Here is a 25,084-nt window from a genome sequence, read left to right on the forward strand (position 1 = left end):
AGTTAAATTTATGTATTTGTCTCACATAAATACATAAATTTTATGGGTTTTAGGATATATATGAAAGTGCTATCAGAATTAAAAATCTGTATTGTTTGTATAATAATACATACATTTTTATGGCTTTAGGGATATATAGCACAGTGGGATCAGAACTAAAGATCTGTATTTTCTGTAGAGAAATATCAAAGTTTTTATGGTCTTTTGGATCGATACAAAGTGCTATCAGAATTAAATATCTAGATTTTTGAAAGAGAAATATAGAAATTTTTATGGCTTTGGAGATAAATAGCAAAGTGGGATTGGATAAAAATATCTATATTTTTTGGCAAGAAATACTGAATTTTTTATGGGTTTTAGGTAAGATATGAAGTGCTATCATAATAAAATATCTGTATTTTTTTTTAAAGAAATACAGAGATTTTTATGTTTATTTTGATAGATAGCAAGTGGTATCAGAATTAATTCTCTGTATTTTTTTTACAGAAATAAAAAAATCAGTTTATTTTGATAGCAAATGGTATCAGAATTAATTCTCTGTAATTTTTGATTAGATATCTCTGTTTATTTTGATAGATAGCAAGTGGTATGAGAATTAATTCTCTGTATTTTTTTTACAGCAATACCGAATTTTTATGTTTGTTTTGATAGATAGCAAGTGGTATCAAAATTAATTCTCTGTAATTTTTTTACAGAAACTTTTATGTTTATTTTGATAGATAGCAAGTGGTATCAGAATTAATTCTCTGTAATTTGTTTTACAGCAATACAGAAGTTTTTATGTTTATTTTGATAGATAGCAGGTGGTATCAGAATTAATGCTCTGTAATTTTTTTACAGAAATACAGAATTTTTTTATGTTTATTTTGATAGATAGCAAGTGGTATCAGAATTAATTCTCTGCATTTTTTTACAGAAATACAGAAAAGTTTCTGTGTATTTTCATAGATTGCTAAACTTGCTATGCATCAAAATAAACATAACAAATTCTATATTTCTGTAAGAAAAATACAGATAATTATTTCTGATATCACTTGCTACCTATCAAAATAAACTGAAAATTTCTGTATTTCTGTAAAAAAAATACAGAGAATTAATTCTGATCTTTCTTGCTACCTATGAAAATAAACAGAAAATTTTCTGTATTTCTGTAAAAAAAATACAGAGAATTAATTCTGATAACACTTGCTACCTATGAAAATAAACAGAAAAATGTCTGTATTTCTGTAAAAAAATAAAGATATTTCATTCTGATCCTACTTGCTATCTATCAAAAAAGCCAGAAAAAAAGTTGTGTTTCTGTAAAGAAAAATACAGATTTTTTTATTTTTGATAGCACTCGCTATCTATCCAAAAGGATAGAAAAAATTATGTATTTCTCTACTAAAAATACAAATTTCTTAATTATGGTTCACACAGCTCCATTACAAGTGATAAGCCTCAAAGTATATAAAGGCAGAGGGCCCTGAGGGGGGTGCTCGGTAAAAAAAAATTTGCCAGTTACACAGCTCCTTTGCAAGTTATAAACCTCAGAGAAAGAGTAGAGGTAGAGGGCCACTAGGGTGAGGAGTAGAAGGAGATGCCCAAAGGCTGTGAACGTGCTCTTAGCATCTTCATGTCCATGCAGCAGTTGATGACTAATCAGTACAAACTGCAGAGGGGGTGTTAAAGTCATTGCCAATCCAAGCCTTATTCATTTTAATAAAAGTGATTCGGTCTACATTTTCTGCGGAAAGCCGAATCTGTTTGTCACTCACTACGCCCCCAGCTGCACTGAACACCCTTTCAGATAACACACCTGCTGCTGGGCAGGCAAGGATCTGAATGGCATGTTCTGCCAGCTCCGACCACTGCTCAAGCTTGGATACCCAGTAGCCCAGTGGGTCCTGGCTTTGTGGGTTGCAGATGTCGCATGCAGAGCTCACGCATTCATTCACCATGACTGAGTACTGCTTCTCAGTTTCATTGGCAATTGCTGCACCACTGGCAGCTTGCTTCCGCTGAAAAAAAGCCTGCAGTTAGGCTTAGACGACCTCTACTGCTGCTACCACCCATGCCGCTTAAAGCAGTTGCTTGGCTCCCATGGCTGCTGGAACTGCCGTGGGGATCCCTGCTGCTGCTGCTGCTGCCGGCTGGAAAGGCTGAGCACAAGTCCCTTACAAGCACTTCTTGGTAGTGCTGCATTTTATGTCATTCCCCTGTATTGGGGCAAGATCAGTTGTATCTCAGGCTTGTAACGTGGATCCAGTAATGTAGCAATCCAATAGTCATCAGTCTTTGTTTTTATGTGTTTTATGCGTGGATCTTTGGCTAGGCACTCCTGCAAGAAGGATGTCATGTGGCTCAAACTGCCCACAGCTGAGGTAATTCTGAACCCACACTCCTGTGGGTCGAACAGCAGCACAGGGTCATCCTTCTCCTCCTCCGCCTGGTCTTGCCTTGTGTTTGGGTGGATGATGTACCCTCAATATCCTCCTCTGCCCCTTCCTCTCCTTCTCTCATGCCTGCAATGTCCTCCTCATCCTCTTCCACCTCCTCCTCTTCCTGGATTGGTGGTGCACTATGCATACTAGGCACGCATGTCTAAGATGATATTTGCAGCGTCCGCTCTGTGTCGTGTCCGAGATCCACCATCATCTGTTCCAGCAGGCATATGATGGGGATGGTGTCACTGACACAGGCCTGATCTCTGCTGATCATCCTGGTCGTCTCTTCAAAAGGTGACAATACAGTGCACAAGTCCTCAATTTGCAGCCTATCCGCAGGGCTGAAAAAAGGTAGTGTGGGTATGCATCTGAAACGAACAGACTCTGCCATGTAATCCACCACCACTTCCTGTTGTTCAGACAGCCGCTGCAGCATGTAAAATGTGGAGTTCCAACATGTGGCCACATCAGAAATTAACTGGTGCACTGGCATGGTTGAGATTTGGCTATAACTGGCTGGATGCCTGGGTAATTCTGAAGGAAGCGCTGTACTATGAGGTTCATGACGTGAGCCAGGCAAGGTTTGGCCCCATTGTCACACACGACCTTGCCTGGCTGAAGTCTGTTGGGAGTTAGCCATTTCTCCTCCTGCTCCCGCAAGGCACTTAGAATGGCTGCGCCCATGTGGCTGAGGGAACCCAGGCTTCGCAACTTCAGGACTGTGTGGCAACGTCGGAATTGTGCACCGAAATAGAAAACTGCAGGTTGTTGCTGGCGGTGAACAGATGCTGCTGAATGGGAGGTCTCCATGTGTCCCTGGAGGAAGAGGTTGAGGCACAAGATTCAAAGGAGGAGGTGGAAGTGGAGGTTGAGGAGGAAAATAACATGGCGGAGGTAGGTATACAGGCCTTGCTGCAGCTGCATCTTCCCGTGCTGCCACCAAAGTTACCCAGTGAGCTGTAAAGGAAATATATCTTCCCACTCCATGCTTGCTCGACCAACTGTCGGTTGTCAGGTGCACCTTGCCAGAAGCTGAGTGCTGCAGGGCCATAGACAAATTGTTCTGCACGTGGTCATGCAAAGCAGGAACACATTTTTGTGAAAAGTACTGTCACTTAGGCATAATGTACTGTGGGTTTGCGTAACGGAATGCATTGGAGTCCACCAGCCGGTATGGGAGGAGCTCCAATGGAATCAGCTGTGCAATTGCCGCATTGATCAGCTTTGTTTTGGGGTCATTTGGGCCATATTTCCTCTTGCACTCCAGCATCTGGGGGATGGAAGATTGGATGCTGCTAATGATAACCACAGAAACATTGGACGATGGGGTAGAAGTTGTGGGGGATGGCAAAGATTCCTGGTCCTGACTGCTAGCAACACCACAGACAGCAGCCGATCTGCGTTGGAGCTCTTGCTCACCGCTGGTGGAGCCTGAAAAAGGTAATGATCGGCTACATGCCACACTCAAATTGCTGGCAGCAGCACTGGAAACTGTAGTGGCAGAAGGAGGAAAGAAAGATCGAGCAGTTGGAGCTTGCTTCTTGGGCGGAGGTGATTGCACAGAGCTCTGTTCTTTCACCAGGTGTTCCTGCCAGGTTGGTGGCTTTTTAAATGGGTGCTCATGCTAACAGTGAAACACTCTACCTATAGTACAGTAGATTTCAGGACTGCACAAATACAGTACAATCCAACAATCTATCTGACTAATAGTGTGAGTGTGACACAGTCTACCAAAGTAAAGCACTTTTTTTTCACTTGACAAAGAAAGCAAGCCAAGCAGCACAGAAAGGTTGTGGTCTCTGTCAGGAGTGGTAAATGCAGGCATGCCTTGGCCTTATATAGGCCAATGGCTGCCTGTGTGGCATGCAGTGACAGACAGCCAATCGGCTGTCTGCCACAACAAAGATGGAGGGGGCATCCCTGCTCTAATTGGAGGGCACTGTGCATCATGGGGGAGGTGCCCCCAGGTGGTTGTTTGAGTGCATTGTGGGAGGTTCAAATTTGGGTATTCGAATGCAGCAAAATTTGGGTCGGGCCCACCCGAATTCGAACGGTCATATTCGGGTCAAACATTAGGATGACCCGAATTCGAACAACAATACTAGCGATTCACATTCCATTCAAGAAAATGGGTTTTTGCCAGGTCGGGGTAAATGCTGTTTGGTGATCAGTCACTGATAAATCTCTTCACAATATGTAGTGCTTCTGAGGTGGGTTAGGACTTGTTTAAAAATGTTTTTACTGAGTGTTCAAAATATGTAATACTTTGGTGCTCATAAACTGGGCCCAGGTATGTAAAGATAGGTTGTGGTATTAAATACTTGCACTCTAATAGCTTATTTCCTACAATTGTTGCTTTCTTGACTATCATTCTGTTAATTATTATTATTAATATTAATAAGCCAACATATTACGTTGCGCTGTATACTAAATAGGGGTTGCAAATGACAGACGAATACAGACAGTGACACAGGAGGAGAGGACCCTGCCACGAAGAGCTTTCAATCTAAGAGATGGGGAAAATACACACAGTAGAAGGGGATATATATATTGTGGTGAGAGTTTTAAAAGACAGAAGAAGATGGGAAGGCAAGTTTTAAAAATAGGTTTTGTGTACTCTTTTAAATGAGCAGAAAGTGGGAGCAAGCCGAAAAGGATGAGGAAGATCATTCCAGAGAGTTGGAGCAGCTCTAGAAAAGTCTTGTAGTCGTACGTGTGATGAGGTTATGAGTGAGGAGGTCACTAGTAGGTAAGTAGTAGGTCATTGAAGGAGCGAAGAGACACGCTATGGGAGTATTTTTTCACCAGGTCAGAAAGGTAAGTGGGACAAGAACTGTGGAGGGATTTGAAGGCAAAGCACAGGAACTTGAATTTGATTCTTAGGTGCAATGGAAGTAAATAAAGAGAACTACAAAGAGATGCAGCAGAAGAAGAGCAGTTCCTGTAGCTTCACTAGTCAGTAATTTATTGTCTTAGTGGCACTAAAATAGAAGAAATCTACATAACATACTTCCTGTATTTATTTCTATTTCTGTGTTCTAGAATCCAGATGGAATATTGGTGAAGAATGAACAGTTTATTCCTGATGCATCAGGCATTATTTCAAAGACCTATCCATTGTCTGATGTACCAAGGTATGAGATGGGCAAGTAAAAATGGGTGAAAGTGAGAAATGTATTTTTGTGAAAAGTGTTTTTATATCCCCTCTTTTTGAGTTAATTGAAAAGCCCTATCATCAAACTTGGGACTTCTAGTGATGGAGAGGGTTGTACGTGGGAACATATTCCAGACTAAAGAACTTGAAAAAACTTGGCAGAAGGCTTGATATATGTTGTTTTTCTACATTTTTTATATTATATAGCACATGTTTTATATAACATGTTCCCATCAGTTGCCCCGAGTCCCCAGTTCTCAACAATTTTGTTGACAATGCCATGTGAAGGGACTTTGCTTGGCTTGTTAGGCTTGGGGGGTTACCCCTGCTAACAAAGGGGCAGGCAAAAGTTTGGTTGTGCGGGAACACACATGCATATTGCCCCAATTGCCCCAATTCCATTTCTAGAAGGTCCCTGGATGGAGCTTTCCAATATAGAACCAAACAACTAGTGTTATCTTGGTACCTGGTCACAGTGGTAATGCAAGGGCAACTCCTGGGAGTCCAGTAAGGGGTGCTGGTGGCAGGAAGTGGACCTTCCAAGGAAAAAGATCTACTTAACTTTATGATTTTTCTCATGGGAAATATGTTCTTGTTCATTTCTTTTTGGGGGCAAATAGGTGGCATCCAAGAAGTGGCAAACCTTTGACAATTTTAGGTCAAGAAAGGTTTGTTGCCATATACTACTACTCATATTACGAATATGATACACTTCATCAAAAGTCCCTGTTGATTGATTTTTGTGTTTGTGAGGTTGGACAACCACTGCTTTTGCCCTCTGCATTGTTTTCTGGTCATTTCCAAAGCCAAGTACCCAGTTCTTAATGATGCAACCACCATCACATAAACAATACATTCTTATAAATATCTGTGACTATATTGTCCTCCTTCAACAGGAACCATGTGGTGCTCATCAGTCTGTGAAAATTGCCTGTGTTTGATATTACCCTAGTAGATGACTAGATAGTGCTATAGTTAGCCTAATTCTTGCAACTTTGGCCCTGCTACACGGATAAAAAACCTACAATATCCATTCTTTATTAAGGCCAACTTTCATTCCGCTGCTGTGTAGAGGGTACCAAGCTACTTCTAAATCCATTCTGTCAAACCCTTATATGTACAAAACCACCATTTATTCCCAATAAAAACAAATTGTTTATTTGATTTCATTTTTCAGACATTGAGTTTCATCAGACCTTGATGGGTCACTTCTAACAAAAATTTGCTTTCATTTTAGTATTGGCACATGGACCATCTCTACAAAGTTTGATGGCACGCTTCAAGAATTCACCACCAACTTTGAAGTGAAAGAATACGGTAAGAATATCTGTCTCGAAGCGGGCTTGTTTGGCAAAATGTTTGGCGGTATAGGAAGACCCCCACAAACACACTTTCACATTTGAAATGTTCATTTTAACTTGTTTAATTTTTCTGATTTCCAGTGTTGCCAAATTTTGAAGTCAAGATAAAACCAGATCGTAATTTCATGTATATTGATGATGAAACGTTCTTTGTGACAATTAAAGCTGAGTGAGTACCTGCCTAGCATTGCTGGTGATATCAGTATATTGAGTTTAGGTATTTTGGTGGACATGGACACTATTTTAAAGCTTAATTGTTTTTTAATTTTGCTTTTAATATTATATTGTTGTTTAAGTAGACACAGTAGATGGAAAAGCAGTTTTTGCTTCAATTCTCACCCCATAATGTTGTCCCTTAGAGATCTACTTATTTACAATCCAGCCCAGGCCCAGTGTTATTCAATACCAGAGACTATGGAGTTCTGTTAAGCAGGACACATAACCAACAAATGCTATATGGTGCCAATACCTGAATGCCAAACTAGGGAAAAAAAGAGCAAAAGCTTTAACCTCCCCTCCCAAAAAAAAAGGATTTTTTTTTTAAATACCATATTAACAGAATCAACAGAAAATTGTTTAAAAGCCCCCAAAAGTGCAGAGAGAACATCAACTTTTTGTGGGCCAGAAAACGATTTTCAAGAAACATGTGTTCGAAGAAGTACCCATTATTTCTAAGGGTCCTTTCTACAATAAATACTAATCAAGATTTACACTCTAATGGACCAAACAGTGGAATAGTGTTTTAGTTCCTCAGCGCAGCTGGTGCTTATTCAGGTGGAGTTGTGATACATGTTCAGGTTGATATATGTGTTCTCATAGCCCCTCAGCTAGATACGATACCCAGGTGGGTATATTATCAGTTTAATGCTATGTGAACCAATGCTATCTCTGCTTGAGTGCCAAAAAAGTTCCTATAGTTTTTTCTCTTGGTATGATTACCTAGTCCTAATAACTCCTCTGCCACATCCCAATTGTTTCAACATTTGAAAAAAATTAAAAAAAAGCCTGAAGTAAGCTGTAGAGACTTTGTATACTTAAAACAAACAAACTTCATTTATCAGTATTGTTCCACCAATACATAATAAATAATAAAACAGATATAGATGTAGTTATTTAAATATAGCTTTGAGTCAGATGTGTCTCACTGTTAAAACTTTTTTGAGGTATTAACACAATCAGATTGAATCACTTTGTTATTCAATTCTTCACTTGATTATATTATCTACACGTTTCGTAGTTATGACCGCTTCATCAAGAAAAAAAACATTCTACATAAAACTCTGAAAGAATCCTGTATTATTGTTGTCAATCATCTGTTGTGTCATGGATTTATGGGGTTGAGATTGATGTCCAGAGTTGGAAAAGCAAGTACGTAGCTAGAAGTGACTTACCACAATCTACTGCAGCCATATGCAAGTAATATTTGCCCACTCAGTTCCCATTCAGTTGAGTGGAAGCCGTAGGGAGCGAGGTTAGGCCTGCAGCAGAACACTGAGCTCAACCACAAGTCTAAGCCCTGCGAACTGTAACACCAATCTTCTTTTATATTCAGTTATACGTATGGGAAAAAAGTTTCTGGCAATGCCTTTGTCTTATTTTCCCTGAAAAAAGACAATGAAAGGAAAACTCTGACCGAATCCCTGAGGAGAATTGAGGTAATTGAATTAAATTAATCCATACACCTTGTATATCTTTATATTTTGTATGTCCTATCACTATGTACCTTTATCATTATGTTATTCCAGGATGCTTAGAGATTTATGATAGTTTCATGTCAATTTTATTTTCATTTTTACATGAAGAGGAACCATGGAACCATAATTTAATTAGTGGGCACTGCAACATTATCTGAAGCCATGGTAAACCCTCGCTGGCTTAGTTTGCCCTTCACTAATCCTTGCTTGCAAATTATGATCCCAACTAAAACGTCCTCCAATTCTGTGTGTTCTTTGTGTATTCATGCTTTGGTATAAGTTTTTAACTCGCTACCAGTACATGCTCCTTAACTGCAGAACAAACAATTCAGGTTTGTTACCCGACTAGACAGGGTTGTGCTGTGTAAATATCTTGACCCCGTAGTCAGAAATACAAATAGAAAAGTAAATCACTCCCATACCTTTGACATCTTCTTGCCTAGAGTTTAGTTTCAATAATTTTGTAATTGGTTATTGCTTTTTTCACATTGCACTTTCTTTTATTAGATGAGCTTCTAAAATTCAGTTGAATGGGTGGTGAGGGGGAACAACATTTCATAGGAAAGCAGAAATCAATGTATTACTTTGAGTGCAAATATTCAAATCAATCCCCTGTCCCATCTGCCTTTTCCAAAATGTTGTGTCTGGCCATTGAACTCTCTCACTTCCGGAACATAGGAATGTAAATAATAAAATGAGTCCAGTGTTGATTCCCAGGAAAGGCTAAAGTCCAATACAATGTTTGATTCGTGACTTGAAACACCATTTATTTTTGACAATTTGCACAGCGGAAACTCCTCAAATGTTATTGTTGCCTATGCTGTTAACATCGATTGTCTCTAAATTTCACCTAGATAGATGATGGAACGGGAAGAGCTGCCTTGCTGAAAGCAGACGTTCTGAAAGCTGTCAATAAACCTGAGGATCTTTTAGATTGCAGACTGCATGTGTCAACCACCGTCATCACAGATACAGGTTAGACAAATTAGTTTACAAAAGTCAGCTTAGAAGGGAGATATAAATTTTATAGATATCAGTTTTGAGCACAAGGAAGTTACAAAGGCTACTTTCCGACTGGTTTTGCAAGCGGTTTTCAGTAGTTTACCATTCCAAACACTTGCAAAAAATAGTTAACAATAGACCAAGTGAGCATGTGTTAAGCCGATCCAGCTGGGTGGAGCTCCTGTCATTGTAGAGCCGATGATGGGTGGATTTTTCTGAGATCCCTTATTTAGACATTTCATAATCGATGGATCCTGCAAAGGTAAATATTAGGTAAAGAAGAATAATAAGGAAACTTTCTCTAATGTGCATTGTCAATATTTCTAGAACTGATTTAAACCCAAATACCACTGTACTCATTCCCAGGTTAAGGGACAGATATCTGGGAGCCCTTCTATTAAAGGGGACTTCCAGATTCCTGTACGCTGCCTACCCATAAACTTCAAAACACTGGGGTCACGTTGTGGGGATGAGGCTCTTTCCTTCAGCGATGGCCCTTGAAACTACTGGAGGCAGACAATGGTCTAGTTTTGCTAAAGGGAAGGAGGCTACATACTTTAAACCTCCTTCATTCTTTTGGAAGGCCTGATGTTAACCGTCTTCTGTATGTTTTAATTTTACTATTTTATCTGCTGAGTTGTGTAAGAAATCAGGGCCCTAAAATACAACTTTGAGTTGGCAGGCCTTAGGAAAAAAAATAGTTGATGTCATTTTTGGCAACAGACTGGCGTGCTACTTATCTAAATATGTATATTGCAGGAAGTGACTGGGTGGATGCTGAACTGGACAACATTCATATTGTTAAGTCTGCATATAAAATCCTTTTAACCAGGACATCTAAATACTTCAAACCCGGAATGCCCTTCAATCTTATGGTAATATTTTCAATATCTTTTATGAATTTATCAAATATTTGTATATGCCTTCTTCATTTGCCTACTTAGAAGTGTAACATTTGGTCCAGGGCAGAGGAAGACTTGGTTGACTGGTTACTTGGTCGGTTGGTTTGTTGGTTTCAGGCTACAAACAAACAATAACTCTAAATAACATACATTAATTTCTGTTTTATTATCGATTTTTTATACATAAATATGGTCTCTCCCTTTAGGAGAACATGTTCTTTGCCAATTCAGGGCATCCCAGAAGAAAATACGTTCCTTTACATAAAAAAATGTGAGAAAAAGGCTAAGTTGCAAATTAGGAAGGGAAACAATAAAACTGTACTCCAGACTCGATAGCCCCACCACTGTAATTTTCCTTTCTTAAGCTGTCTTCAGTGCAGTCTTGTTATGTGACATCCTACCATCATCCCTTCTCTTTGCAGTAATGGTGGCTATTTTCAATTATATGTATACACATGAGCACTGTCTCGTGCATCATTTTGTGGTTGTGCCAGAAAAGCTTGATAGGCATTTCTTTTTCTTGCCTGATTTCCTTTATTATCTGAAATAGAAGCTTATGGAACATCATTTGTGGGATTTTTATGTTCAATTCATGTGCACTACAATTTGTCTATTACTACTTACTCACAGGTACATGTTGGGTATCCTATGGGACAAGATACTTAGGTGTACCTGAGGGTATTTGAGGTTGACCAAGTTTTACTGAATTGAGATTTTAGGCTCAATATGGTGACTTGTAAGCTCACATAAGGAATTGAAGTCATAGCTTCAAGAAAGAAGGAATAAGCAATAAAAGACAAACAAGATTATGACAGGGTTGCCAATTTGTTACCATGAAGATGATCTAACACTCTGCATCCTCTTGTTCTTTCTTTACCTCCTTACATTTCCACTTAGGGTAAATGAACCAATAATAATGTTTTCTCCTTTTACTCTTAGGTGTTGGTTAAAAACCCAGATGGCTCACCAGCCAATGGCATCCCAGTAGTGGTCATCCCTGGAGAGAGCAAAGGTATTACTCAAGAAGATGGAACAGCTAAATTGGTAGTAAACACTGCTTCCGATAGGAAACCTTTGCAAATAAAGGTAAGTCCTGAGGAAAACCTCCTCGTCATAGTAGAGTAAAGCTCGTGGAGGTACTGCAATTGGATATTAATATGCACACCCGTATGCATTAATAGTTTGTTTATACTGTCCTTTTGTGTAGCAAATACAACAATAAATACATACAATGTACACTAAGAGGTTGTTCTGTGTATAAGAGCCCACAGGCTGTACAAATTACTTGAAATGATGGAATAAGCAAATGCTAGGTACCTAATATATACATATATAGATAGCAGGTTATATTTTCAGAAGGAAAAAGTGTATTCGATTTTCTGAAGTACAACATGCAATAGGATAGTATATACATAGAGGCACAAAGATCAAGATTCCAAAACTCAACTTTTGGAGTCCAATGGCTTCCATTTAACTAGGTTGCCAGGCCATTTATAAAGATTTGAATTTGATCTTAATTCTCATTCTTGGACAGTGACTGATAAAGTATGTTAATGGGTAATATGTAGTGACCTTATTTAAATGAATATTTAAATACTCTGTGTAGAAAACTTGGTGTTGAACTTACTGCAAAAATTCTGGAGTCATCCTTTTCATTTAAAACAAGGTGAATGGTTAAACATTAGCTGGAAACATTTGGGCAGTTATATTACTTTACCAAAAATGTACATACCTTAACCTTCCAATAAGTAACATCTCTTCTAAATAGGCTGGAAGGATTGACCCCAGTAAAATCTATGCAATTGAAAACATGAGCTGCTAACAGTGAAAGCATTTATCGTCACCCAGCGTACGTAGTCCTTGGGGGCTGGACCTTAATTTGAATGTTGCATTGAGTTGTGAAATCACCCATATCCCATCATTTTACCCATAATATCACTTCTCCCAACCAATAAACTTGCTTTTTATACAGGTAAAGACAGCCATTGAGGGACTACAAGACACACGTCAAGCTAGCGGGGAAACCACCATAACTGCCTACCAACCACACAGTGGACAGGGGAACTATCTGCATATCACTGTTGGTTCCAATGTGGCACAGCCCGGAAAACAGATTTTCATAAACTTTAATATACTGACTGGCAATGCTGCAGACCAAAACCAAATAAAGCATTTTACATTTCTGGTAAGCTTCAAAACATGATAAACAAAATTCTTATACCCCATTCTGGCATCTGTGGATTGAGGTTAGCAGTAGTTGTCATATCTTTCGAAAGACTGGATGGGAATGGACCTGTGTTATATGCATATGTATGGTTTTGTTTGAGGTTTGAAACCTTGCATAGATTTGTTCCCATAGGACAGTAAAGGGTACTGTGACATATACCTATATCAAAAATTTTTATTGATAAGTCCCACCCAAGTGGGTGGTTGTTCTTGCTCAGGAAGTTGAGCCTTGGAGAGCTTAAAAAGAAGCAAATGAAGAAGCAGACTACCCTATAGACACAACCTCCTCACAAATGCCTGTAAAAGAAGGGATTACAATGCTTCCCTTTGTTTCAATACCAGGGTTTTGGGGAGGAGGAGGTGGAGGACTGGTTGAAAGAGCAAGACTGGAAAAAAATGTGTAAATAAGAGGAGAATGAAGAATTGCTTCTTTCCGTCAGCGAACTGATGGCTTCATCTCAATCTAGACAAAGTACTGGGTTGTAAAGCACAGTTTTCCTAACAAATTATAATGATAATGAAACAAATTATGCAGTTTAGTACAGATCTTCCTTTTGTTGTAAGTCTTTGAGTGTGTATTAATCAAATGTAGCTTTTTTTTGGATACATTCAGTTTGTGAAATTTATAAGATCCTTTGTAGTCCACTGGCAGCTGTCTCTGTCCTGCATTTGACCTCCTTCTAAACTGCATCAACCTACTTTAATATTTTTGATGGTTTCTTTTGTTTTGAAATTCCCATTAACACAAAATCTATACTGTGATTTGTCAGGATTTATTCTTGCAGATGATTGACATGATCCATCATAAATTGTAACAAATATGTATATATATTATATATTATTATTTATTATTATTTTTTCTTTTTACAGATCCTCAGCAAAGGCAGGATAATAAATGTGGACAGACAAAAGCGGGAACAGGGACAATCCCTTGTCACTAAGACCCTGATTATCACACCAGACTTAATCCCTTCCTTCCGAATCGTAGCCTACTATATCATTGGAAAAGAGATTGTGTCAGATTCCCTCTGGGTGGATGTGGTTGATGAATGTATGGGAACGGTAAGGTGGACTTTTTGAATAGAAAGTGACATTTTTGTTGAAAAGCAGACAAATATATAATAATTGTATAAAAATTGACTATGCCAGGGAACCTGGGTAATTCATAATTTACTAACAATCTTTAAATGTGATTTTGGGTAAAAGTAATACTTACAATAGGAACACCTGTTCTAGTGACAGAAAAAGGCTATTTTTATAGTGTTATACTTTTGAGTTGGTAATAATGGGTCACTTGACCCATATGAGTTCAAATATATCTATTTGATGCTTTGGACCTAGTCTTAAATTAGGTCTCAAGTGATGTGAATATACTAATAAAAAGGAAATTGTTAAATAATTTCTTCTTTTCCTTTTTGAAACCTAAATCCAGCTAGTTGTGGACAGCGATAAGAAGGTTACAGAACCAACAAAGCCGATAACACTAACACTGAAAGCAGATCCCGGTTCTCACGTCGGATTGGTGGCTGTAGATAAAGGCGTCTTTGTATTAAACAGCAAAAATAGGATAACACAGAGTAAGGTAAGGACAGTAATATGCACCCTTTCTTAATAATCAAGTAGTTTTTTCTATTTTTTTCCCTCGTTTGGTATTAAATAGATTGTGTAGTGGTTTTGTTGATTTCGTTCTTTATTACTTATTTTTTCCATTTAGCGTTGAATGGCCAATGCCTTCCATTGACTTGAATGAGGATACATTTCAACCATGGTTAAACACAGTTGTATTGTGGGTGTTGTTAGGGAACTAGATATATCCCATAATCCCTTGTGGTGCAGTAAACCACATCTCAACATTTAGGAACACCTAGGACCACACATTCAAAAGTGGAAGTTTGTGCAAAGAAAGGACCAAAAAATGGCTTTGGAGAGCTCATCACAAGCCATGAAGTTTATCAATTTGTGGATAGTGTAACCCAATGTTTCTTGAGCTTGTTAACATGGAGAAACCCTTCAGATCTTTAGGGAACCCCTTCTATAACCCAACTCACATTATATGAATGTGGTGGTCATTAGGAAGAATTTCTTTTGCATTGTTGGTCAGTGAGAAGAATGTAATCCTTACAGATGGCCAAAAACATAATTGGTGTCATTAAAACTGACCTGAAAGTTACAAACTGACCATTGCTCAAGAAACCTCAAACAACCTCTGGAGGAACCCTGGTTGAGCAACGCTGGTGTAACCTGTGAAATAGTTATGAGTTTTGGTCAGGTTGTAGTTGTAGCCCATATCAATTTTGAGAAGGTTTCCCATCACTTTCTACATGGACAAAATTTGGTGAGAAATCTTTTAAATATAGACAGTGGGAAAAACAAAAACACGTTTTTAAGTAGAATGTTAGAATCGTCAGAGCTCCTATGGTGCCCTAGCTTCTCTATTCCAACACCCTTCCCAATACTTTTACACGTGACACAAAAACAGGGGTTAAGAGAAAATCTCCCCAATAGGACAGCAAAAAGAGGCCAACAGAGGATTTGAATTTTCACCTGCTAAACCTATAAAAAAATGGTTGGTGTTTGGGTTTAAAGTGACTTTTATTAGTTAAATTATACAAACCTTTAGTCATTTGCCTTTTAATAGATTTAGACTTCCACCCAAGCTATAAAGAAATGAGTTTATCTATGTGTTTCCATCACTCAGGTATGGGACGTTGTGGAGAAATCTGATATCGGTTGCACACCAGGAAGCGGTGCTAATAACATGGATGTGTTCTTTGATGCTGGACTTGCTGTACAAACAAATTTTGGAATGGACACAAGACAAAGATCAGGTATGTCCAATATATTGCTTTAAACCATAACCTTAACTTACCTGACCCCCAATATCAATACAGGTATTGATCTCTTTAATACTTTAGCCTATTCTGATTACTGGTGTTTTGATAGTCTAATCAACATAATCCCAAAACTCCATTCTTGGTTCTCTTAAAAAACATTTTTAGTTAGCTTTTGCGTTCTTTTCGAAGTAAATTCTGGCACATCCAAAAATATTGAGTTCAGGCACAAGCCATGAACATTGATAAACCAGACCTTGTAATATGCCTTGCCCTTCTTTCTCTTTTTCTTTTCAATACAAAACAGCATTACTTGCCACCATCATTCCTATATGAGCTTTTTGGACATCTTATTTTAAAATGATGGGGTTTATTATGGAGTTGTTCCATTTTGGCAACTCTTACAGTCCCCCCTCTATTTGGAAGGATTGCCTCCAGATTTTGGAGTATTTTTGTGATTATTTGTTCTCAAGTGGGAGCTAGACTTGGTACTCAGTCAACATTCCAGTTGACCTCAAATGTGTTCCTCCACAACAAACTTATCCAGCCCTGTCTTTATTTGGTCAGAAGTCTAAATCTATTAAAAGGCAAAAGGCCAAATGTTTGTATAGGTTACCTAATTTACATATATTTGGTGCCATTTAGAGGTCATGTGTCTTATTCTTTTAAGCCATGGGTGCTGGGCACTACTGGGTTACCTCACTTCAACAATCGTGTCTACATACAAGTAGTGAAGCTGCATACAGCTAATTAGTTGCATAGATGTTATTCGTCCAACAAAAACAGAGGAACTTCACTCATGCTCCCCTCTGATATGTTTTACTAACTACTGGAGCGTAGTCATGGTGGAGTTTTCCCTTGTTTGCTTTGTGCACAGGGAATCCAGACCCCAAACCTCGTGATATACTGGTTGGATAATTTTTGTAAAAGTTCTTCTATTATCTTTGTTGAAGCTGATGTAATTTCTTCATTTATACAGAGCCATCATGTGGAGACAGCAAAAGCCGCAAGCGCAGGTCATCAGCAACACTGATTGAAATGAAAACCAAAAAAGGTAAGTTTATAAAAGGCATATTGAACTTCACGCATACAACTATTTCTATGTTCTGTTTACATTACCTTACATACTGTATCATTTGCTAAAGTATTTTTCATTTTGACCAGCCATTCCTGTAATACATTTCCAGAGGTTAGTAAAATTACCCCGCTGTTGGTGCCAACTTATTACATTCAGGGCTAGACCTTGTTCATTGAAAATATATGATAATGCTGACTCCCTGTGAGCCAAAATCATATGACTTAGATAGTTATATTATACTGTATGTTCCTCAGCCAGTGTTGCACAATTAATAGTAGATGTTATGGTATTGTTGTCCCTGAGGAAGGAGATGCTAAATCCAGTAACGTGTTACCTAATTGTTAAGTCATTATTCCCAAGACAGGAGGCCAGTCATGTGCATTATGCCCATATAAATCTACAGACTTCTATTCATGTCTTCATAGCTTAAGTGAAGTCTCTGGTGGAGTAAGTCAGCTCATCCCCAAAGTTGCCTAGAGTAAGACTTTACATTTATTTCCTCCCTTTTTTCAGAAATGAAATTCAATGAGAAGCTGGAAAGGCAGTGTTGCCATGATGGTATGGGCAGCAATCCTATGGGTCACAGTTGTGAGCGTCGTGCCAAGCATATCCAACTGGGAGAAAAATGTATGGAAGTATTCCTGGACTGCTGCAAATTCATTGAGCTGAAAATCAAGATCGAGAAGGAATTAGAAGATGGCTTGGAGAGGAGTAAGTAACAGTAGATAAGTGTTTCATGACCTTTTCACCATAGGAACTCTTTGAAATAACTTTCATGGGTTTAGGGAACCCCACCTATATTTACCATAACCACAGCTCACATTATATTAGTGTATTGATCAGTGGGAAATGCCTTCTACATTGCTGGCCAGGGGGAAGAACATCACCCTTACAGATAGCCAAAAACATCATTGGTGTCACCTAAACTGACCTGGGAGCCACAAATTGCTCATTGCTCTGCAACAAGCCTTCGCAATCCCAGGAAGAACCCTGATTAGGAAACACAGCAGTGGTTGATTAAACAGTTGACTATTAAGTTATTGAAGGACTGATAGCTATAACAATGCAATAACAAAAGAATTAGGTATAATTTAAATTATTATAGGAATTTGGTTGTAGTGCCAAGAAGCAAACACAAAGCAAATTCTGGTGGAAACCACAGATTAATTGTGAATTGGAGTTTTAAATTCTAAAAGAATTTATACAGTGGTCAGTGCTTGACAAGTATTTATCTTTACCTGTATCTTACCTTATTGGGATGTCAGCTAAAGGATGAGTTGTATTCCTTTATTATGCATGGGACTTAAACCGTTCTATACTCTATAGACATCTAAAAACACATTTTTGACTAAAGAAACAGTCCAGGCCATGGATAATCTGGTATTTGTAAGACTTAATTCTCCTTCTTCCTTGTAAGGTGATCATGAAGGTAATTACATGAATGAAGGAGACATTGAGGTCCGAAGTGAGTTTCCAGAGAGCTGGTTGTGGAATGTTATCAAAATTACACAGGCACCCGATGCTAATGGGTGAGTACTTAACGCTTCAGGTGCAGTGGAGTATTACCTGAAAATTGAAAAGATGTAGTCTAAGAACAGACACCACAAGATGTCATCTTTATGAGCCAAATAAAGTTTTAGCTACCAGGGCCTGACTTTTCATGATTTTATTATGAAGACTTGTCAACTAATATTTCATAGTCCATGAGTCCCCTCGGTGACCAGAAAGGACACCTTCATTGTAAAGGTAGGAGGTAGTTGTTGCAATAGGAATTAATAAGTTATGGAATGTCAGACCCCTGTAATAAAGTCAATGGGCTCTATTTATATATCAGGAAATATGACATTCCCTCAAGCATACCTCGTGGAATGCTGACGGATTCCCACCAGGGAATGTTTGATGGAATGTTCAACTCCCTATTTTATAAATAGAGCTCAATGTTTCTAGATAAAGAGAGCAACAAGTACCTTGTGTGTTTGATCTCAGAATGTTTAATATTTGATATTTCACATCTTTATGTAAATTATTTTATTGTATCTTAGTCATTTGAAATGGGCTGGAAATATTCCTTAAAAAAGAACACATCTTCTTCCAACAAACCTGGAGTCACTCCAGTCCTAGAGAGCGTTAACGAACTAGGCTCTATGGGTAGGCGCACAATGAGAGAGGGAAGAAGTTAATTATAAACATATATCTTAGCACCTTCTAAGCCAACAAAATCTATGAAAAGCAAACTCAGATGGCTATACACTCAGTGGCTACTTATTAGGTACAAATGTACAACTGTACATTAATGGAAATTGATGAAATTCTAATTCAAATGGTTTGGCCAATTCTTGTTGTCCAAGCCTGGTGGGATGAACGAGTTTAAAAAGCCCACCTGGCACCAGATCCGTTGACAATTATGTATGTCTGTGCATATATGTGTACAGATATGCCATTCGCAGGGATACGTGCACATACCTGAGCCTACATGATTCTCAATTACAGTACCTCTAATGATATTCTAATATGTGAGAACACCAACACTGTAAACACTGTGGTGAGAACACCACACAAGTAAAGTGATCTACCAGCTGAGAGCAGACTTAAGATTATTTTACATATAAGAAACTGCACTGCAAAAGATTTAACATCCATTAGTCCTGCCAGCCAACAAAATAGCCCTTTAAACTTTTTTTTTATCTTTATTTATAAGGTTTCTCTTTCACCCATGTAATCAATGAGCTTGATTTATTAAAGCTCTCCAAGGCTGGTCTGGACGGGAAGACTGGCTATCAGAGGGGGAACCTGGCTAACAATTTTATTCTTTGGTAAATGTTTTCAAACTGCACCAGATCCATTCCAGGTTTGATGGATCACCAGGTCCTCCTACGATAGTCTTTCTTTTCTAAACTTTTCAGTCTTGAAGAGCTTTAATACGTTAGGCCCAATGTCACAATAAGTCGGAATGAATACTTTTCCTTTTAACTTATTCATCTTTCATCAGTGTTTCTACGCAGACTCTAACTAATAAATTCCTAAAAGATTCAATCACCACATGGGAAGTGCTGGCTGTGAGCTTATCACAAAATAAAGGTAATAGACACTTTCAAATTTGACAATTTTGCTGGATTCTATTTCTAATAATTATTTTGTATATATAGATGTGTGTATTCTCCTTCACCTTCCTGAATAGGTAGAACACCAGTTACAATTCTTTCACAGAAAAATCTGATATGTGTAACAGGTTCCGAAACAGTTCTTCTCAGCATTTGTGGGATCCCCCAGTTGACCCCCAATTCTTTTAATTTAGAAGAATTTCTTTAAAAACCTAGAATAAATTTTAGGGCTCAGGGAACTCCTGCTAAATTGTAGGCATGAAGGTTTGTTGTTAAATGATATAAAATATAATAATATTAATAATTATACTGATGGCCAATTTGAAGAATGTGGTGGCCAGAATGCTATCCTTTTTGAGAGCCCTGCCAAAAGCCCTACAAACTATGCAGACTCTGCATCAGAAAGGACAGCCATCCATTAGGGGCCACTGACAAGATTCTTTGGTGTAAAGGTCCACTAAGGCAGGTAGAATGTGGTCACTCAAGGGGTGACGTCTGGGTGACACCTGGTCTTGAGTCTTTGCCTAAAAAACCCTGCTGACGAAACACGTTGGTTGTGCGGCCATTTGTTATACCTGGTCTTCACTAGTACACCCAAAAGGGGGGTCTCAGGTATGAGCAACGATATATATAGGACTTGTTTGAACAAAAGTTCTAACGAGTCATATATATATATATATATATATATATATATATATATATATATATATTTACTTATTTGCTTATACCTTTGTTACCTTTACCCATGTAGGCCTCACTTCACCAAGGCATTTAGCCTTAGAGACCACCGGGCTCTTTTCAGCTAGGTATCACCTGGTCGCAGCCCTCAGGGTTACCCTATCTAAGGAGGACAGATGAAGAGGATTTGCTGTGGATTGATTCCAGGTTTACTGGTTCACCCAGGTTTACTGATGGAAGCGTACCTTCTCCAACCTTGGAGAGCTTTAAAAATTAGGCCCATATTGTCCCCATGTCCAATAAAAAAGTTTAGATTCATTGGAGTGTCTGGAGGCTGATTACAGTGGATTACATTAACATTTTCCAATTTTAATCCATTTAGGCCACTTAGTATGACCCACATGTTGCAGCAAGGCACAGAATCCCATACATCATCTTACTTTATCCTATTGGAAAAAAATAGGTTTGCTTGATCACCTAGGTTTTCCCATGATAGTCTATCTTCTTCAGTCCTGGGGAGCGTTAACAAATAATGTTTGCATTATTCTTTTCTCCTAATTTTCTCCTCACATAGAAGTTCCTGACATAATTGTTTGCTATTCTCCAAGTTCTAGTTGATACTCTTTCAGATGGCTACAGTTGACAACAGAAGTGTAAATTCCATGAGAGATTTGTCCTAGACACCTAACTATTCTTATCCTCTATCAATGAACAGGAATCTGTGTAGCCAAGCCATTGGAGATTCAAGCCTTTAAGAGTTTCTTTATTGACCTGCGGTTACCCTATTCAGTGGTAAGGAATGAACAGGTTGGAATTCGGGCCGTGATCTACAACTATGAAGATGTTCCACTCAAGGTAAATGTTCAATTACCGAAATATTGATTAGGAAAAAAACTACATTTAAAAATTTGTATATTTCGGGGATATGTTCAAAAACACCTTACCACAGTATTAACCAACAATAACAATTTATGTGACCCAACATTTTGTTGTTGTAATCTAGTTGTTCATTAACATGTACAGAACTGCCTTCAATTGGGCTAAATTTCTAAACTTTCTAAAAGGCTATTGATATTATTTGTTCTTTGTTTCCATTTAAATATACATCTAATCGTTTTGTGGATAGATTGGGAAGATTTAAAGCCAGTGATAGGTTTTTACTTCTATCTTTACTTCTAACATCTTGTTGAGCAGGTATACCAGACAGGAAATGTGGGGACATCTGCAGTTAGGATGTCAAGGAAGGCAACAGACTAGACAATCTGAATGTTGTTTGTTGGTTACATACTAGATAGGGACTGTAGGTTTGTTCTTAAGTTGAATTTGTATGTAAGTCGGAACAGGTACATTATTTTATTAAATGCGATTAGGACAGATGTTTGTCTCAATATTTTATTAGGCAGCGTGGTGTCAGCTACTGTGTAAAATCCTCACTGTTTGAAATAAAGTGTAAAGAAAAGAGGTTTGGGGCTCACAAATATTTTTTAAATCCTAATGATGCATTTTTACATATTTGATTAATACATAATTACAAACAATCAAATGTGAAACTTGTGAGTTAATCACAAACAAGGAAAAAAAAACTTTATGGAGCCTAGTCATTAACTTCTGGAGCAAGCTGTGCTTTAATATGCAAAATGAAACAACTGCAGAGTTAGTCTTGGCCATTAAAGAGTTACAAGAGCTTGCAGAACAGCAAGATTTCTTCTGCAAGTCATGCGAACTGCCCCCCCCCCTTACGAAGCATCTGTCTTGCACACAAACAAGTAGGAAAGTGCAGAGAAGCCCATATGTCGGATGTCCATATGTCGGATGTCCTTATGTCGGAGTCCATATGTCAGATGTCCTTAACTCGGGGACTTCCTGTACAAATGGCCTCACTCCTGTAGGCTTCCTCAGGGGAGACGGAGACTCAAGGAGGCTAAAGGTAACAAGGGTGTCTTAGGTACTAGCTAATATATATATATATGGTTTCGCGTGAGAAAGGAAATGTATATATAGTATTTATTTAATAATGCTAATTTGTAACTTGAATACTAAGTATACACATCACTTTTCTCAAGTCCTGTATATATCTTTGCTTATACCCCAGAAATCCTTGTTACCTTTGGCCTTTATCCATCTTTAGTCTCCTCTCCCCTGAGGAAGCCTATAGGTGTGGGACCATTTGTTTGGACATTTTGTCTCATCATCTAGATAGGATTTGCCCTAAAGCCAGTCTTTCTCAATACTTACCTTGGTTTGGGTCTCTCATTTTCAAGTGCCCTCTTAAATATTTCTGACACGCAAGTTAAGCACTACTGATTGGTGTGTAGCTGCCTAATTAGCAACTGTGCTGAATATTGTCCATCAGATGGACATAAGGCAAGCAGCAACACTTCACACATGTATATATTTATTTTCCAGGTGCGAGTGACTCTAACATACAACCCACAATTCTGCAGCCTTTCCACACCTTCAAGAAAGTATACTCAAGTGATCACAGTTAAAAAACTTTCATCTCACTCCGTCTCATTTGTCATTGTTCCTCTTACTGTTGGTATGCATGATGTGGAGGTGATGGCCTCAGTCTTCGGAAGATTTGTGTCCGATGGAGTAAGGAAAAAGTTGAAAGTCGTGGTAAGTGAAAGCGGTTGCTTTCTATGCATTTAATGCAGATTGATGAAATCATAATTGTTTTTATGAATCCCAATAGGTTGTTAATAAGAGCAATGGATGAAAAATGTTATCAATAGAAAGTTGTAAATAGAACTGTACCAACTGAATGAAAGCCCATTGTAGTTTGTGAACCAATGAGCTAATATCTAATGAAAATTAACACTTGCTGACTTTCACACTTTTTCCTATGCATGCCTTAATTTCCAAAAACATGCCCTTTTCAATTTTTTCTCTTGGAACGTGTTATCATTGATCCTGCCTACCCTCTCTCCAAAACAAATATGGATGGTTGTAGGGGCTTTGGAATAGAGATGAGCGAGTGAGTTTTTAAAACTCGATCTTGCAGTGAATTTGCCCGTTCAAGCTTACAGAAATTGTAAGCAAGACCGGTCAGGGTAAATTTGCCAAAGAAAATCAAATTTGAAAAAATTAAAAAAAAGATTGTGGGTTGTGCTGATCAATGAATGCAGTGCCGAAACCCCTAGTGCAGAGAGCACTATAGGTTTTGAATGGGGAAACTTGTCCCCTTTTAACCTCTAGTGCCGGGGATCGCACACGGGATCCACTATGATCCTAATGAATGTCTCCATTGAGAGTTCATCTGCAGTTCAGTTCCCACGGTCACCGGGCTGGTAAGTACAGCCCAGTGACCGTGGGAACTTTGCAGTCACAGCTGATTGGAGGAGGTACGCGAGTGCCTCCAATCAGCTATGACTGCAGATGAACTCTCAATGGAGTTTCTCCATTGGGAGTTCATCTGCAGTTTAGTTCCCACGGTCACCGGGGGAACTAAACAGGGAGTTTATCTGCAGTTTAGTTCCCACGGTCACCGGGATGTACTTACCACTGCGTTACCCGGAACTAGAGGTTTATTAACCTCTAGTCCCGAGGATCACATACAGGAGGATTCCTAGGGCTGCAAGAATGATTGCAGCCCTGGCCATCCACTGTGATCCCTGGGCACTAGAAATTAATTAATCTCTAGTGCTAGGGATCGTAATGATTTCCGCGATCTTCCAATGGTTTCGCAACATCAGTTTGTGCCGAAATCTCAGGGACCCATCGGAAGTTCGAGGAGTTTTTCACAGAATACAACCATTACTGTCAATATTTAAAACAGTAACCAATAGAAAAGCCAGTAATCAGTAATCATTACAAAATTACACACAAAGTCACATGGACTCTGTATATATATATATATATATATATATATATATTTATATATATATATACCGTATTTTTCGGAAGTGGGGGGAAAAAGTCCCTGCGTCTTATGGTCCAAATGTATCAAAATGTATCCTTCCCAGCTGCTGTCTCGTCCCCCCTGTATCGCCCCCCCCCCATATATATATATATATATATATATATAGGCTGTATATACTATATTTTTTACTTTAAAGTCGGTCATGATGGAACATTTTCTCTTAAATGATTATTAGTGTTTTATTGTTGGCCACCAGTAGATGTGTAAACGCGGAACAAGCACCTAAATAATAAATTGCATAACAAGAGTTTGTTACACACAAAACATAAGAACCCAGCAAAATTTAGTGGTGTGACTAAAGTGTAAACCAGGTTGCTTTTTTACTATCAATTTCAGTAAAATCTCTGTTTATACTCTCATATATACAATAATTAGGATGGGCCAGCAAAAAATGTAAGGTCATCAATCCCACAAACAAAAACTATATGGCCTTTTTTTTTCCAAATTTGCTTCAGTTTTTGTCCAATTTTTACATTCCTTTTTTTTCCAGCCTGAAGGAGTTCGTAAAGTGGTTACTTTACTGTCTGAGGTGCTGGAGCCAGAACCCAGAGGCAGAAGTAAGTGCTAAAAAGTAATCTACCATTTTATACATGATAGTGAAATTTACTAACTAAGGATGTCCACTTATAGCAACTTAATCTGTGGCTTAGAGAATACTCCTACTCAGATGCTTAACAAGCCAAGCCTAGTTTTTGCCTTAAACTCATTT

At 38.4% G+C, this 25,084-nt stretch overlaps 1 protein-coding gene across 3 annotated transcripts in view; it reads left to right on the forward strand.

Moving 5' to 3' along the window:
• LOC140322815 (venom factor-like) overlaps nt 1–25,084 on the forward strand; it is a 107,434-nt gene that overhangs the window by 13,811 nt on the left and 68,539 nt on the right. The window contains exons 5-10 of one of the 3 annotated variants that reach the window (XM_072399426.1): nt 5,469–5,560; nt 6,818–6,897; nt 7,023–7,110; nt 8,494–8,596; nt 9,490–9,610; nt 10,397–10,512. The exons of the other annotated variants lie outside the window; for them this stretch is intronic. Coding sequence (XP_072255527.1) covers nt 5,469–5,560; nt 6,818–6,897; nt 7,023–7,110; nt 8,494–8,596; nt 9,490–9,610; nt 10,397–10,512 — 600 coding nt within the window. The remainder of the gene's footprint in view (nt 1–5,468; nt 5,561–6,817; nt 6,898–7,022; nt 7,111–8,493; nt 8,597–9,489; nt 9,611–10,396; nt 10,513–25,084) is intronic. 3 annotated transcript variants of the gene reach the window in all.

This window comes from Pyxicephalus adspersus, chromosome 2, assembly GCF_032062135.1.
Source record: "Pyxicephalus adspersus chromosome 2, UCB_Pads_2.0, whole genome shotgun sequence".
Classification (NCBI taxonomy): domain Eukaryota; kingdom Metazoa; phylum Chordata; class Amphibia; order Anura; family Pyxicephalidae; genus Pyxicephalus; species Pyxicephalus adspersus.